The sequence below is a fragment of the Bubalus bubalis genome, chromosome 8 (genome assembly GCF_019923935.1).
Source record: "Bubalus bubalis isolate 160015118507 breed Murrah chromosome 8, NDDB_SH_1, whole genome shotgun sequence".
NCBI classification, from domain to species: domain Eukaryota; kingdom Metazoa; phylum Chordata; class Mammalia; order Artiodactyla; family Bovidae; genus Bubalus; species Bubalus bubalis.
Window position 1 is genome coordinate 28,478,707 of NC_059164.1, and position 16,170 is coordinate 28,494,876.

At 38.0% G+C, this 16,170-nt stretch overlaps 1 protein-coding gene across 7 annotated transcripts in view; it reads right to left on the reverse strand.

Annotated features, from left to right (window-relative positions):
• The window catches only part of MACC1 (MET transcriptional regulator MACC1), an 87,030-nt gene that overhangs the window by 29,935 nt on the left and 40,925 nt on the right, over window positions 1-16,170 (reverse strand). For 4 of the 7 annotated variants that reach the window (XM_025290942.3, XM_044946518.2, XM_044946522.2 and 1 more), the window contains one exon: window positions 12,581-12,732. The exons of 2 other annotated variants lie outside the window; for them this stretch is intronic. In XM_025290942.3, the coding sequence (XP_025146727.2) occupies window positions 12,581-12,716 (136 nt within the window). In that variant the 5' untranslated portion in view covers window positions 12,717-12,732. Of the gene's footprint in view, window positions 1-12,580; window positions 12,790-16,170 lie in introns of all 7 variants that reach the window. One more of the 7 variants, XM_044946519.2, reaches the window with a different exon arrangement.

Genomic DNA, 16,170 nt, shown 5'->3' on the forward strand with positions numbered 1-16,170 from the left:
TTATTTATTTGTCATCACTGTTTGCTGTAGCTAGGAATTCCAGAAACTATGTTGAATAATAGTGGCAAAAGTGGACACCCTTGTCTTATTCCTGATCTTAAGGGGAATGCTTTCAGTTTTTCACCATTGAGAATAATGTTTGCTGAAACTCCAGTACTTTGGCCACCTCATGTGAAGAGTTGACTATGCTGGGAGGGACTGGGGGCAGGAGGAGACGGGAACGACAGAGGATGAGATGGCTGGATGGCATCACTGACTTGATGGACGTGAGTTTGAGTGAACTCTGGGAGTTGGTGATGGACAGGGAGGCCTGCAGTGCTACAATTCATGGGGTCGCAAAGAGTCAAACACGACTGAGCGACTGAACTGAACTATCATATATGGTCTTCACTATGTTGAGGTAGGTTCCTTCTATGCCCACTTTTTGAAGAGTTTTAATCATAAATGGGTGCTGAATTTTATCAAAGACTTTCTGCATCTATTGAGATTATCATATGTTTTTATCTGCCAACTTGTTAATATGGTGTGTCACATTGATTGATTTGCATATATTGAAGAATCCTTGCATTCCTGGAATAAACCCAACTTGATCATGGTGTACAAGCTTTTTGATGTGTTGCTGAATTCTGTTTGCTAAAATTTTGTTGAGGATTTTTGCATCTATGTTCATCAATGATATTGGCCTGTAGTTTTCTTTTTTGTGTGTTGTTTTTGTCTGGTTTTGGTATCAAGGTGATGGCTTGGAAGTGTTCCTTCCTCTGCAATTTTTTGAAAGAGTTTTAGAAGGATAGGCATTAGCTCTTCTCTAAATGTTTGGCAGAACTCTCCTGTGAAGCCATCTGATCCTGGGCTTTTGTTTTGGGGAGATTTTTGATCATAGCTTCAATTTCAGTGCTTGTAATAGGGTTGTTCATAATTTCTATTTCTTCCTGGTTCAGTCTTGGAAGATTGAACTTCTCTAAGAATCTGTCCATTTCTTACACTTTGTCTATTTTATTGCCATGTAGTTGTTCATAATGGTCTCTTATAAGCCTTTGTATTTTTGCATTGTTTTTTGTAACCTCTGCTTTTTCATTTCTATTGTTGTTGATTTGATTCTTCTCTCTTTTTTTCTTGATGAGTCTGGCTAAAGTTTTGGCAATTTTGTTTATCTTCTCAAATAACCAGCTTTTAGTTTTATTAATCTTTACTTTTGTTTCTTTCATTTCTTTTTCATTTATTTCTCCTTGGATCTTTATGATTTCTTTCCTTCTATTAATTTTTTTTCTTTCTGTTCTTCTTTTTCCAGTTGTTTCAGGTTTAAAGGTAGGTTGTCTATTTGATGTTTTTCTTTATCCTTGAGGCAGTATTGTATTGTTATAAACTTCCCTCTTAGATGTGCTTTTGCTACATCCCATAGGTTTTGAGTTGTTGTTTTTTCATTGTCATTTGTTTCTAGAATTTTTTTGATTTCTCTTTTGATTTCTTCAGTAACCTGTTGGATTATTTAGAAATGTGTTGTTTAATCTCCAGGTGTTTGTGTTTCTTACAGTTTTTTTCTTGTAATTGATATCTAGTCCCATAGCATTATGGTCTGAGAAGATGCTTGATACGATTTCAATTTTCTTAAATTTCCTGAGGTTTGATTTGTGACCCAAGAAGTGGTCTATCCTGGAGAATGTTCCACGTGCACTTGAAAAGAAGGTGTATTCTTCTGTACTTGGATAGAATGTCCTGAAGATAGAATGTATTGGTACACCATTGGTTTGGTGGTACTGAATTCTCTTAACTTTTGCTTGTCTGAAAAACTTTTTATTTCTCCATCAAATTTGAATGAGATTCTTGCCAAGTACATTTTTCCTTGCCAGGTAGATTTTTCCCTTTCAATACTTTAAATATATCCTGCCATTTCCTTCTGGCCTGCGGAGTTTCTGCTGAAAGATCAGCTGTTAAGCATATGGGGTTTCCTTTATGCGTTACTTGTTGCTTTTCCCTTGCTGCTTTCATATTCTTTCTTTGTGTTTAGTCTTTGTTAGCTTAATTAGTATTTGTCTTGGTATGTTTCTCCTTGGGTTTATCCTGTATGGGACTCTTTGTGCCTCTTGGACTTGATGGACTTTTTTTTTTTTTCCATGTTGTGGACATTTTAACTATAATCTCTTAAAATTTTTCTCATACCCTTTTTCTCTTCTTCTTTTGGGACACCTATAATTTGAATGTTGGTGTGTTTGATATTGTCCCAGAGGTCTCTGAGATGTTCCTCAGTTCTTTTCATTCTTTTTACTTTATTCAGCTCTTCAGAAGTTATTTCCACCATTTTATCTTCCACCTCACTGATTTGTTCTTCTGCTTCAGACAGTCTGTTATTGATTCCTGCTAGAGTATTTTTCATTTCAGTAATTGTGCCATTTGTCTCTGTGTGTTTATTCTTTAATTCTTCTAATTCTTTCTTAATTGATTCTTGCATTTTCTCCATTTTGTTTTCAAGGTGTTTGATCATCTTTACTATCATTATTCTGAATTGTTTTTCAGATAGTTTCCCTATTTCCTCTTCATTTATTTAGACGTCTGTGTTTCTAGTTTGTTCCTTCATTTGTGCAGTATTTGTCCGCCTTTTCTTTTTTTTTAATTTTATTTTATTTTTTAACTTTCATTATTTATTTTTTTTAAGTTATTGTGTTTGAGGTCTCCTTTTCCTAGGCTTCAAAGAAAATTGAATTCTTTCCTTGAAGAAGGTTGAATTCTTTCTTCCTTTTGGTTTCTGCCCTCCTATGGTTGCTCCAGTGGTTTGTGTAAGCTTTGTAAAGGGTGAAATTTGTGCTGAGATTTTGTCTGATTGTTTGTTTGTTTTTCCTCTGATGGGCAAGCCTGAGTGAGGTGGTACTCCTGTCTGTTGATGATTGGGTTTGTATTTTTGTTTTGTGTGTTGTTCAGATGAGGTGTCCTACACAGGCTGCTACTGGTGGTTGGGTGATGCCAGGTCTTGTATTCAAGTGATTTCCTTTGTGTGAGTTCTCACTATTTGATACTCCCCAGGGTTAATTCTCTGGTAGTCTAGGGTCTTGGAGTCAGTGCTCCCACTCCAAAGGCTCAGGGCTTGATATTTGCTCAGGAACAAAGATTCCACAAGTGGTTTGTTATGGCATTAAGTGAGATTAAAACAAATATCCAAAAACAAGAAACCAATGATGAACTCCAGATAAATGGCAGTTACAAAATCAGGCAAATAATAATTAAAATAATGGGATATACATATACACCCATGAGCAAAGTCAAAAGAGACCAATAAAAATAAAATACAGTAGATTGATGCAGAGAACAAAGGAAATAAGAAATTATATTTACCAGTTAAGAACAAAACTAACTAAAGCACAGATTGGAAAACAAAACTAAAGCAAGGTGCTTAGTGGGAAATAAAGAAATGAAAACAAAGCTAAAAAATATGTTGAGAGAAAAGGAAAGAAAGAAAAGAAAGAATAGATATGCAAAATTAAATAGAGGTAGATTTGTATACATTAAAGATTAACTGCAAGGGGAAAAGAACAGTAGGAAAGGAAAATAAAGGAATAAATTGTAGAAAAATATAATAGGTTTAAAAAAATTAAAAATTAAAATTATGAAAAAGAGAAAAAAAGAAAAATCAGAAGAATAAAGAAAAAAGTAAAACTCCACAGACCTGCAAAAACCCAATGAAGAGGCAGAGGTTTATAACAACAATAAAAAATGTAACTGAATATACACATATAAATATACACCCATAAGCAAACTCAAAACAGTCCAACAAGAATAAAGTACAAATAGATTGACCCAGTGAACAAAGGAAACCAAGAATTATATCTACCAGAACGAAACTAAAGCACAAACTGGAAGACAAAACTAAAGCAAAGTGCCAATTGTGGAATAAAGCAATCAAAATAAAACTAACCAATCTGTTGAGAGGAAAGGAGAGAAGGAAAGGAAAGAGTAAATATGCAAAGTTAAAAGGAGGTAGATAAAGAAGATTTATATATGTTAAAGATTAACTGCAAGAGGAAAAGAACAGTAGGAAAAGCAAACAAAGGAATGCAGAAAAAAAAAATAGGTTTAAAAATTAAAATTTAAAAAAGAGAAAATAAAAAAGGAAACCTCCGCAGCTGCAAAAGCCCAATGTACAGGCAAAGGTTTATAACAATAAAAATGTGACTTAAAAAAAAAAACAACTCAAAAGCTTAATTGGATTTCTTAGTGCCAATAAAATCGACAACTACAACAGAGAGGGGGGAAAAAGGAAAAAAAAAAAAGAACAGAAAAGAAAAAATATCGAGAAGAATCTACAGAACAACTCAAAAAATAAGAATAGTAAATGTTTTTCTTGAGTCTCTGCTGTCAGAGTCCCTTCCCTCGCTGGGAGTCACAGTCCACCTCACCTTCCTAGGATGCCTTCCAACACTGTGCTGAGCTCTGGACCTGCTGTGGGGGCAGCTCAGATTCTAATCCGGTCCTGTTCCTGTCTGTCTTGCCTTCAATGTCCACAGCTATCAGAGCTATTGCATTTTCTTTTGTGGGAGCTCTCAATGGCCTTTTATATATTCCATAGACACAAAGTCTGCCTAGTTGATCATGTGGATTTAATCCGCAGCTTGTACAGCTGTTTTGAAGGTTTGGGGTATTCTTCCTTAGCCACACTGCCCCTGGGTTTCAATTGTGGTTTTATTTCCACCTCTGCATGTGGGTCGTCCACTGGGGTTTAGCTCCTGAGGGTCCCCTGAAGGACCTGGGTTTGGCTCTGTGAGGGACAGGTGCGGAGGTGGTGCAGCTGCTTGGTTCCCAGGGGTTCTGTCAGCACCAGGTACTCAAAGGGGCTGGCAGCGAGGGCAGCAGGAAAAATAATGCTCTAGAAGAGTATGGCAACCAGTATTGGTCAATACCCTTTAGTATTCATGCCTGGAGAACCCCCTTTCTGAAACAGAAGCCTGGCAGGCCACAATCCACAGGGTCGCAAAGAGTCGGACACAACCGAAGTGACCCTGAGTGCATAGACTCAAGAATTTTTTTGCCTGGGGCAGCTCTGCCCCAGTGAGAGCTGAGTGTGAAGGTGGAGCAGCTGCTTGGCTTGCAGGGACCCTGGTGGAGCCAAGTGTGCAGGGACATGGACTGCCTCCACCGCAGGAGTTATGGCCCCATCAGGGTCTTTTTGAGCCTCTTGTAGCTGGCAATCAGAAGGCCTCTTTGGTCAGTCTTTCTCCATAGCTCCGCCCATTCAGGCACATAGAGGGGCCCCCCTGACTGGGGTCTACTCTGTAGATTGGCGCATCAGTCACTTTAAGGAGCACTCTGGGTGGGGTCCTACTCTGTAGTTCAGTGCGTCAGGTGTTTGATGGGCCAGCCTCTCTATTGTTCAGCTGCCAGTGCTGGCATGTGGAGAGAGAAAGGCTATGGTGATGTTTCTACCTGCTACACGTGACTCAGCAGCATCGCCTTGCTTCCATGGCTGCCTGGATTTCCTCCACAGGCATTTCCCACCATGATCTCCTCCCTCTTATCCCCTCAATCCATCTCTCTGGAGTTAACAGCAGCCCTCACCCTGGGATTGCCCCACAATCCCTAAACTCCAGCTCCCAGCCACTGTGCCTTCGACCAGCATTCCTGTCCAGGGTACATATGGCTGCAGCAAGGACTGTCTGATTCTCATTCCATTTAGGCTGCCACAGATCAGCTGTTTCACTCTCAGCCTTAAATTTCTCCTCTGACTCAGACAATTGCCCCGACATGGGGATCGGACTCCTGCTTCAGTTCCCCCGCCCACCGAGGGCAGGTCCAGTCCTACGAACACTCCTGTTTTCCCCCTAGTTCCTTCATCCTACCAAGTTTTGCGTGATTCTATATATTCTTTTCCACTGGTCAGGTACTCCTGTCCCCTCTCACCTGGTGTTCTCCATGCACTTCTATGTCTGAAGGTGTATTCCTATTTGTATCTGTGGAGAGAGATATATTCCACATCCACCTATTCCTCTACCACCTTGTTCTCTAATTGTTGCTTCTTGACCTGCATGCAGGTTTCTCAGGAGGCAGATAAGGTGGTCTGGTATTCCCATCTCTTGAAGAAATTTCCACAGTTTGTTGTGATCCACAGAGTCAAAGGCTTTAACACAGTCAATGAAGCAGATGTTTTTTTCTGGAATTTTATTGCTTTTTCTATGACCCAATGGATGTTGGCAATTTGATCTCTGGTTCTTCTACCTTTTCTAAATCTAGGTTGAATATCTGGAAATTCTCAGTTCAAGTACTGGTGAAGCCTAGCTTGTAGAATTTTGAGCATTATTTTGCTAGTGTGTGAGATAAGTGCAATCGTGCTGTAGTTTGAACATTCTTTGGCATTGTCTTTCTTTGGGATTGAAATAAGAACTGACCTTTTCCAGTCCTGTGGCCACTTGTGAGTTTTCCAAACTTTCTGGCATATTCAGTGCAGCGATTTAACAGCATCATCTTTTAGGACTTGAAACAGCTCGGATGGAATTCCATCACCTTGTCTAGCTTTATTCATGGTGATTGTTCCTAAGGCCCACTTGACTTCACACTCCAGGATGTCTGGCTCTAAGTGAATGATCACACCATCATGGTTATCTGGGTCATTATGATCTTTTTTGTATAGTTCTTCTGTGTATTCTTGCCACCTCTTGTTAATATCAAACAAATATATTAAAATATGCTCAATTTATCAGTAATCAGGGAAATGCTAAATGATGCCACATGAGATACAATTATCAACCATGAAATTTGGAAAAATTTTAAAATCTGGCCACACTAATTATTGGAAAAGATGAGGAGCACAGCGAATTTTTATACACTCCTAGTAGACGTGTCAATAAGCACAACCACTTAGAAAGCAATCTAGTATTATCTAGGAAAGATGCTTACGGTATATGTGTGTGTGTGTGTGTGTGTGTGTGTGTGTGTGTGTATGCACGCTCAATCGTGTCTGACTCTCTGTGGCCCTATAGACTGTAACCTGCCAGGCTCCTCTGCCCATGGGATTTCCCAGACAAAAATGGGGTGCCATTTTCTACTTCAGGGATCTTTCCCACCCGGGCCTCATGGATTGCAGGTGCATTCTTTACCACTAGCGCCACCTGGGATGGTGGTACCCAGCAATTTTAATTCCAGTTATTTGTTTCTAGTAAACCTTGCATATGTGCATTAGAAGAAATATATAAGAATGTTCTTTATATATTTATCAAAAAACTAGAATCAATCAAAATATCCTTTGCTATATAAATTAATAAACTGTGGTGTTATAATACAATGGAGTACCATGCAACTATGAAAACAGACAAATTACAAGTAAAGGTATCCGTATGTACTAACTGTAGACTGGCATTGCTGAGCTTCAGCTATCTTTACATATGTTTTCTCTGAAACTTATGACAATATTGAAAAATAGGTATATTAAATCAGATTTCATAGAGTCCAAAAACGAATCTTAGCCATGGGACATAAGTAACCTACAAGATCGAATAGCTGGTGAGTGGCTGACCAGTCATAATTACTCATGCACATTGCAGCTATCCCATACACTCCATAATGCAAGCTGCCATACCCCTTCTCAGACTCAAGGTTCCCAACATTCTATTCTGAGACTATCCTACCTTCCAGTTCCAGTTTCCACTGTTGCTTAACCTTGCTTCCTGTTGTCCATCTGTTAACCACACCTCCTTCACCTCTCACTTGTCTTTTTTGCCATACATTACTTTCAAGTTCTTGACATTTCATTTCAAAAACTTTTTTTAAGAAATAAAAAGCCTTTTCTGATATAAAAGAAAAAAAATTAAAGGGGAGAAAGAATAGGGGAGGAAGGAAAAGAAAAGAAAAAGGAGGACCTTCCCTGCCAATCCACTGGTTAAGACTCTCTCCATGCTCCCAATGGAGGGGAAGCAGGTCCAATCCCTGACTGGGCAGCTAAGACCCCACATACTGTGTGGCACGGCCAAAGAAAAGGAAGGTGGAGAAAGAAAAGGAAAAAGCAGTCATATTTTCCAAAAGTGGTGTATAAGCAAATGCAAAAATAATCTCATTAAAATATGGTGCAATAGCAGTTTTTTTTCTCTAACAGGTGAAGCCACATAGAAAGTTTCGGTGAAAAGCAAATTATATGTGCATTTTATACTGAACCTCGTTTCCTGGCAGATTCTCAAAATTCTCTGGTTGATTTTGCCAAATGTAATGCCCAATACTAAAATCCTTAGAACACTTTGAAATAGTGTAGCCAAAACTTTAAAACAGGAAAACTAAGTTCACATCCTTCAGTAAAATTAAGCAAATTAAAATGGGGGAAAATACTTAAATATAAAAAGTATTTTTCAAAAAGATAAAGTACATTTTAAATGGAAAACCAGTTTAGACAGAAATCTACCTAAACTCTTTAATTTCTTACAGAAAAAAAAAAGGAATAATTTATACCAAGGATTATTTAGCAGCATATAACCCTTGATGTAAAACATAATTATAACCCAATGTAATACAGTGAGAATATCTCAACCATGTAAGAACCAGGAACGATGCCTATGACATTATGCTCCTGTAGGATCATAACTCCTCACAAAGGGACCAGGTGGTTGTCCTGGAATTCTTTGTGGAGTAGTCCTCTTCTCCAGTCACCTAAGAAGATCTTCACTGTCATTTAAGCCAGTAGTTGTAAAATGCAACCCTACTAGAATGACATGGAAGGCTTGAACAAACACCAAACAAAACAGTTTGCTGGAGCCACCCCATCAACCCTTCTAATCTATTAACACAAGGGCTGGGGTTGCACTTGAGAATTTGCTTTTCTAAGGAAGTGGCCAAGTGATAGGATGCAGTGGTTCTGGGGTAGCGGAGGACACATTTTAAGAATCTAAAAACCACCCTGCTGATTTCTTTCCCAATAGATTTCTCCTATCTTCTGGCTGTTCCCACTACCCCTCAACAGATCTTTCTTTTTGTAATTTTTTTTCTGTATAAACACACACACACACACACACACACACACACACACATGCACACACACCTCACTGGACTTTCTCCTAAATCTGGAATTCTTTTCCTATAAATGTAGGGACAGGCAGTATAAGGGAAAAGCTCTTGACTGGAAGGAACATGGTGCCGGCATGCAGAGGGCAGTGCGTGTTTACACAGGTGCAAACAGCACTAGGCACATTTATCATTTATTTCCTTGTGTTTTCTTCTAGTTAAACTTTATACTCAGTTGTAATTGCTGTTGGAAACGGGAAATCTTAAACTTCATCTAAAGAAGCATGAGTCAATCTTTTTTGGAATGAGTAAGTAGGAAAAGAGCAATCTAGTACCTTACTAACTTAACTGGGGACATGCTCTTGCCAGTATGCTTTTACAATACAACTATTCTGACTCTACATGATCTACTTTTATTTTTTTCTTAAAGAACCAATGAGTAAAGTTTTGATCTTCATTTATTTTACTGCTTCAATTAGGCCTTAAGTGACTGAGAAAATTTACCAACTGTATAACTTAGTAAAAGATTGCAGATTTTTTTCAGAAGGGGGCAGTGTTTCCAAGAGTAACCTGGGAAGCAGTACCATTTAAAAGAATTACTCCTTTAAAATGCATTCATTTGAAGTCATTATGTTTATGCTAGTCATTATACAGAGAAGATTGCTATTTTTAGCCACCAAGTAGGTTCAAAGTATTTTCCAACTTGCCCTTGAATATCTCAGATCTCCTTTATATTTCTATGATCTGTACTGCATTTAATTCTTGACCTATGTGATATTAAAAATACTTCCATCTAGGCTATGACTCTTATAGGTGACAGTACATGCTAAAATGTCAGAAGAGCAATTATTGGATTAGTGGACTTCATTCCCAAAAGCCCAAACCTACCTAAATAACTTTGCATTTTCCTGAAAATGCAACTGGTATAAAAAGTCTCAAGGGAACACAAAAGAACTATAAGCAAAAGAAATAACTGTGATGATGCTTACCTGCTGTGATTTCACTGGATGTTTTCATCATGTGTATGGCCTTACTGGATATTAACCCCAGGGCACCTTCTGATTGTATACTGGCAATCTTTTGATTGGTATTGCATATATCCTTACCATTAGTCATTAAACCATGACTAATAGTTTACTGTTTTTGGACTAATGGTTTTGAATGTTACCTCTGGTGGCTCAGATGGTAAAGCGTCTGCCTACAATGCGGGAGACCCGGGTTCGATCCCTGGGTAGGGAAGATCCCCTAGAGAAGGAAATGGCAACCCGCTCCAGTACTCTTGCCTGGAAAATTCCATGGACAGAGGAGCCTGGTAGGCTATAGTCCATAGGGTTGCAAAGAGTCGGACACGACTGAGCAACTGCACTGCATTTTCTTTCTGGTAATCATGATCAAAGATTTAAAAGACCTGACAGGGAAAATATCAGCAGTCACTTTTCCTAAGAAAAATAGCTTTACGCTCTTCTCCAGGGAGGGCAGCAGGAACCCTGGTGCATTAGGCAGTATTAGTAACAGACAATCATTTCTATGATGCCTCCAATTGTTGTGACTCAAAACATTCTATCAATACATCATATTGTTAATATAACCATGTCAAGATTTCCATCATGTCCTTTTTATCTTACCACCCTTCCATCACTGGCAGAGCTGAAGTTTTGGTAAATCACAATAATTATTCAGGATAACATCATATTAGCAAGTATAAATCAGAGACAGATAAACAGTAGAATGGAAATTGTTTTATGTTCAGCTTCATGATGTAGCCAAGAAACCTTCCTAGGAAGTGTGGTCTGAAACGGAAAGTGTAAAGGACTCTAAACAAATACACAAAAGGAATACTTCAGACCTGAAAAATAATAAAATGTATCCATAATAAGTGGAAAAGGAAATAGTAACCCATTCCAATATCCTTGCCTGGAAAGTATCACGGATAGAGGAGCCTGGTGGGTTATATATAGTCCATGGCATCACAAGAGTCAGACATGACTTAGAGACCAAACAACAACAATTCATAATAAGAGCTATTATTATTATCGTCCTCAGTGCCATGCATGAATTTTCTCATTTATAACTTGCTACAACTCTAGAAAGTTGGTTCTAAAGATAAGGAAATTGAGCTTTGAGAGTTTATTAGCCCAAAATTACGTAGGTACTAAACAGCAAAGCCATTGTTTGAACTTAGGGATAAATGATTCCAGAGAACAAGCTTTTGAACCCTACACTATGCTTCCTATCCATTGGTCAGAACAAGGAAGTAAGATGAGAGGCTATGCCCAGGCTTGTTGCTGGAGAGTATCATCAAGTCACAATCTTGATCCCAAAAGATTGTCACAAGTTAGCAGGACCCACAAGAAGAATGTACGAACCAGGGTCCCATTCTCAGCAGGGTCTCATGCTTGGTCTAATACTCTGCTGTTGCCATCTTGAAGTACTATGTTTAAACAAGGGGTTCCATATTTTCATTTTGCACTGGGCATTGCAAATTATGGAGTGGTCTTGGCTCATGCAGTTGGCAATTTTTAGCCTTCAGAACTAATTCAAGTGACTGCAGTTACAAGTGACCATGAAGAAAAGAGAAAAGCATTATTTTAGACAAAGAATGTTCATTTTGCAGATGGTAAAACTTAGCTGAAGAGAGGTTAAATGAGTTGCCTAGGATACCAGGATCATCACTGGTAGGTGTAAGAATCAAACTCTCACCTCCTGATCTGAACTCTGTGAGAAGGAGAGTATGAGAATAGTTCTAGCCATTTCCATGAGTTCTATAAGAACAACACATGAGATCTTTTAAAATTCTGATGCTATATGATGTCAAAAGTAACAATGGCTTAGATTTTAATACTTTCAACCAAAAGTAATAAAAAGTTTAATTCAATGAGAATAAAATAAAGTGGTCTCCAGCCTCACACACTGTACCTCCTACCAAACAAGGACTTTTTAGGTAGGACATTTGGCTAAAGCAAGAGAAGATCACTTCCTTGGCAAAGTTAGTTCTACTCATCCTGACTTTATCTCATTCTTGCAACGTCCTGTCTTTCACTTCAGAGAGCAGAACTATGTAATCAACACTTTAAAAATGGTAAGAAACCTTTCAAAAGTTCAGAGGCTAATCCATGGAGAGGGAAGTGTTTCAGAGTATTATATACTTCTTATAAATATTCATTATAAATCATCAGTATTTAATATTGACCTAAGCACATAATTGATAATCAGTAAACATTTGTTTTATTAATTTGAAGTCCTTTCAGTATGTTCATTTTAAGAGTGTTGTATGTTTTTCTTGGTGTGTGTATGCATACACACACTTTGGTTTAAAAAAGAATTTGAAAATGCTTACAAACACTCAAATAGCACAATGCAGTTACCCAACAAGGAAGTGTGTGTTGTTCTTTAGTAAAAAATAAAACATATAAGCAAATAAATTAGGATGATACTTGCAGAGAGTTGGTAGGAAAATAAAAATAAATAATTTTACCAACATCATGCTGTAAGTTCCAGTATATTATTAGCAATAGACCAAAAATTTGTCTCTCCACTTTCTCAAAGAGACCACAATAAGGAAAACATTCCTAGTTACAGCTACACAGTGAGCATTTGATACAAACAAACCACTTACCAGAAGCATCAACACCACTGGGAGTGTTGGGGAGCTTGTAACTGCTAGGAAGGACATCTTTGGCCCACCCTTCAGTGTATGTTGAACAGTGTGAGTCTCCGTCATGGAATTCTCTCTTAACATGTGCTGATGGCATCTCTCCCAGGGCAATTCTGTCAAATTGGATAGAGAGCAGGGGTTCCCGCTAAGCAGCTATTTATTTCCCCATCCTAATAGAAGAATGTTAGGTTACAAAAGGGCAGCACAGATCATCAGGTCCAGTAAAGCCCACTCTACTTAGTTTCTCTCAACTGAGTTTCTGTTTACACATTTCAACCCACACAGATTTATATGCTCCAGTTCTTGATGAGGATCCAGAGAAGCATTATCTCTTGATCCAAACAATCGGCTAAGCTAAAGATGGGATTCACTCCCACTTGTGCAATTTAGAGGAGTGGCTAAATCGCAGACCTGAACAGATCACTCTACCTCTGCATATTACAGTTAGGACATGGGCTGAAATCTTCCTGAGATCATAGCTGTGTTAATGCTCCCACATAGAAACACGGATACTAACCTTCTGAGTCATAGAACAAAGTTAGTACTTTTACTGTGGAAAACAGTTAATGAAGCTGTTATCAAAAGTCTGTTAATATAATATTTAATATAATTATTAATTATATTATGCCATATAATATTTCTAGTAATATGTCTCTCAAGTTTAACTTTAAGAAATACATCTTCCTTATGCACACACACAATTTTTCTTGATTTCAAAAAAATTGAAGACTGCTTACAAATACTCAAACAATACAATGCACTTAAGTAAGTATATATCGTTCTTCAGTTAAAAAAAAAAAAGAAAACAAAACAAGTGAATAAATTAAGGTGACACTTTCAGAGAGCTGGTAGGTCACTGAACAAGTTTAACTGTAGCATGAGCTCCTGGATATGATTTTGACTGTCTAAATAGTGACCTTAAGCAATACTTTTTTGCATTGTTCAGTGCAAGAGAAGTCTCTCAGCTTGTATTTTTCAAAAGGTACAGAGGTCAAGTACTGATTCTGAAAGGGTGGAGCTAGAGTAGAATTTATTGTGATTAAGGGAGCTGAACCTGTAGGTCTTTGACTTGCACAGGCCTTTTCAGGACCCTGAGACTAACACTGTATTAGTTTTCTTTTAAGTTTTACACCCTGTAAAACTCTACCACTTTATAGAGTACCTGACATTATGAGATCTCAGGAGTTTTCCCCTATCAGCAGTGTTTGTTTCTGTTTTTATGTGTAAATGCATTTCTGCAAAATACAAAGAATTGAGGCTTTGAAGTTAGAATTCTCTTGTTTTGGACCCCTGGGTATAAACTAAGGAAAGTTACTAAACATCCTGTGACTCTGTTTATCATCTGTAAAAAATGAAGACTAATAATAAGTATTGTTGTTGTTATTGTTATTAATGAGCCCACATTGAAGTGCTGCTTTAATAGTCAAAGTACTGTATAAAAAGTGGCAGGACCAGTTGATTCTCTTTCTTTTCCTCTGATCCCTCCTTCCTATTATTCCTGTGCATATAGAAATAATTTCTTCAACTAGCCCTATTCCAGAAGCTTCTCCTATTATTCAGATGGTTTGAGACCCTGACCTCAGCCCCTAAGGGAAAATAAATAATTGCTGGTCAGTTGTCTTTTGGGACCCTATCTCCTATCCATCATTCTTTGTAGAACATTTTAACAGGTATTTGCATCACTCCTGTCAAAAACAGTGGCAGGCTCATGACGACAGAGGAACTGGGGTGCAAGAGAAAGAATGCAGACCTTGAAATTAGACAGATACAACTTCAAAACAAAGCTTACAAATGTACACAAAATGGAGTATTACTCAGCCATTAAAAAGAATACATTTGAATCAGTTCTAATGAGGTGGATGAAACTGGAGCCTATTATATAAAGTGAAGTAAGCCAGAAAGAAAAACACCAATACAGTATACTAACGTATATATATGGAATTTAGAAAGATGGTAACAATAACCCTAGTATACGAGACTGCAAAAGAAACACTGATGTACAGAACAGTCTTTTGGACTTGGTGGGAGAGGGAGAGGGTGGGATGATTTGGGAGAATGGCATTGAAACATGTATAATATCATATATGAAACAAGTCGCCAGTCCAGGTTCAATGCACGATACTGGATGCTTGGGGCTGGTGCACTGGGACGACCCAGAGGGAGGGTATGGGGAGGGAGGAGGGAGGAGGGTTCAGGATGGGGAACACATGTATACCTGTGGCAGATTCATTTTGATATATGGCAAAACCAATACTATATTGTAAAGTTAAAAAATAAAATAAAATTAAAAAAAAAACAAAGCTTACAAATGAATTCACTGAGCATCACTTTCTTGACAACAAAGTATAAAAATATTTTTAAAGTTGTTTTAGTGGTATGTGAATTATATATCAATAAGGCTGCAGATTTTTTGGTAGAAAAGTTATTGTAAAGATTAAACTGAATACCATAAATCCTGAATTAATACCAATCACTGCTGAAAATGATAGCTCTTATTTGTTTTATTTTTCTCATATCTGTGAAAAAATCACATCAATTCTGTTGGTCTTAGCATAAGTAATGAGTAGCTACTGACAAAGATACTTAAGAAATATTGGAAAAGAGGAACCAGAAAAAGTACTTTGGAAGTTTAATTGCTCTTTTAACATGATTGATTATTCAACTATGATCTTTTTACCTCTCTAAGAAGGGTAACTGAAAAATTACTGTATTTTTTTCTAACTAGTTTTTCTCAGTCCTTTTGCAACAAAATCTAATGCTTTTTAGCCAATACTTGCCCCATTGTTACTGAATTGAATTAATTATAAGATTCCCCAAATTCTTTGCCAGGAAAGAAAACACCCTCTGACAAATATTTTGTGTATACTCAGTCTTCCTAGGTTTGAACTTAAAATGCTGGTGTAAATAATTTACATATCTAAAGTCTACCTTCTTGACAGAAAGACAGTACAAATGTTCAGCTGCTATTAAATGATAACAGCATGAACACTGATGTAAAAAAGGCTTATAGTGGATCACTAATAAGAGATGGTGAGTCCTACTCAAAGGCATGAATAACAGGAAAACACAGCTGCCCAAATGAAGATATGGGTTACAAGTAGGGAGACAAACTATTTATGAGGGTTTGCCCAGGACTGTCGTGTTTTGAAACTAAAACCCCTCAGTCCAGGGAAACCAGGATGGTTGTCACTGTAATTACAATATGCTGTTTAGTTGCTGCTGCTGCTGCTGCTAAGTCACTTTAGTCGTGTCCGACTCTGTGTGACCCCATAGACGTCAGCCCACCAGGCTCTCCTGCCCCTGGGATTCTCCAGGCAAGACCACTGGAGTGGGTTGCTATTTCCTTCTCCAATGCATGAAAGTGAAAAAGTGAAAGTGAAGTCGCTCAGTCGTGTCCAACTCTTAGCAACCCCACGGACTGCAGCCTACCAGGTTCCTCCATTCATGGGATTTTCCAGGCAAGAGTACTAGAGTGGGGTGCCACATGTCTAACTTTTGTGACCCCATGGACCGTAGCCTGCCAGGCTCCTCTGTTCATGGGATTCTCCAGG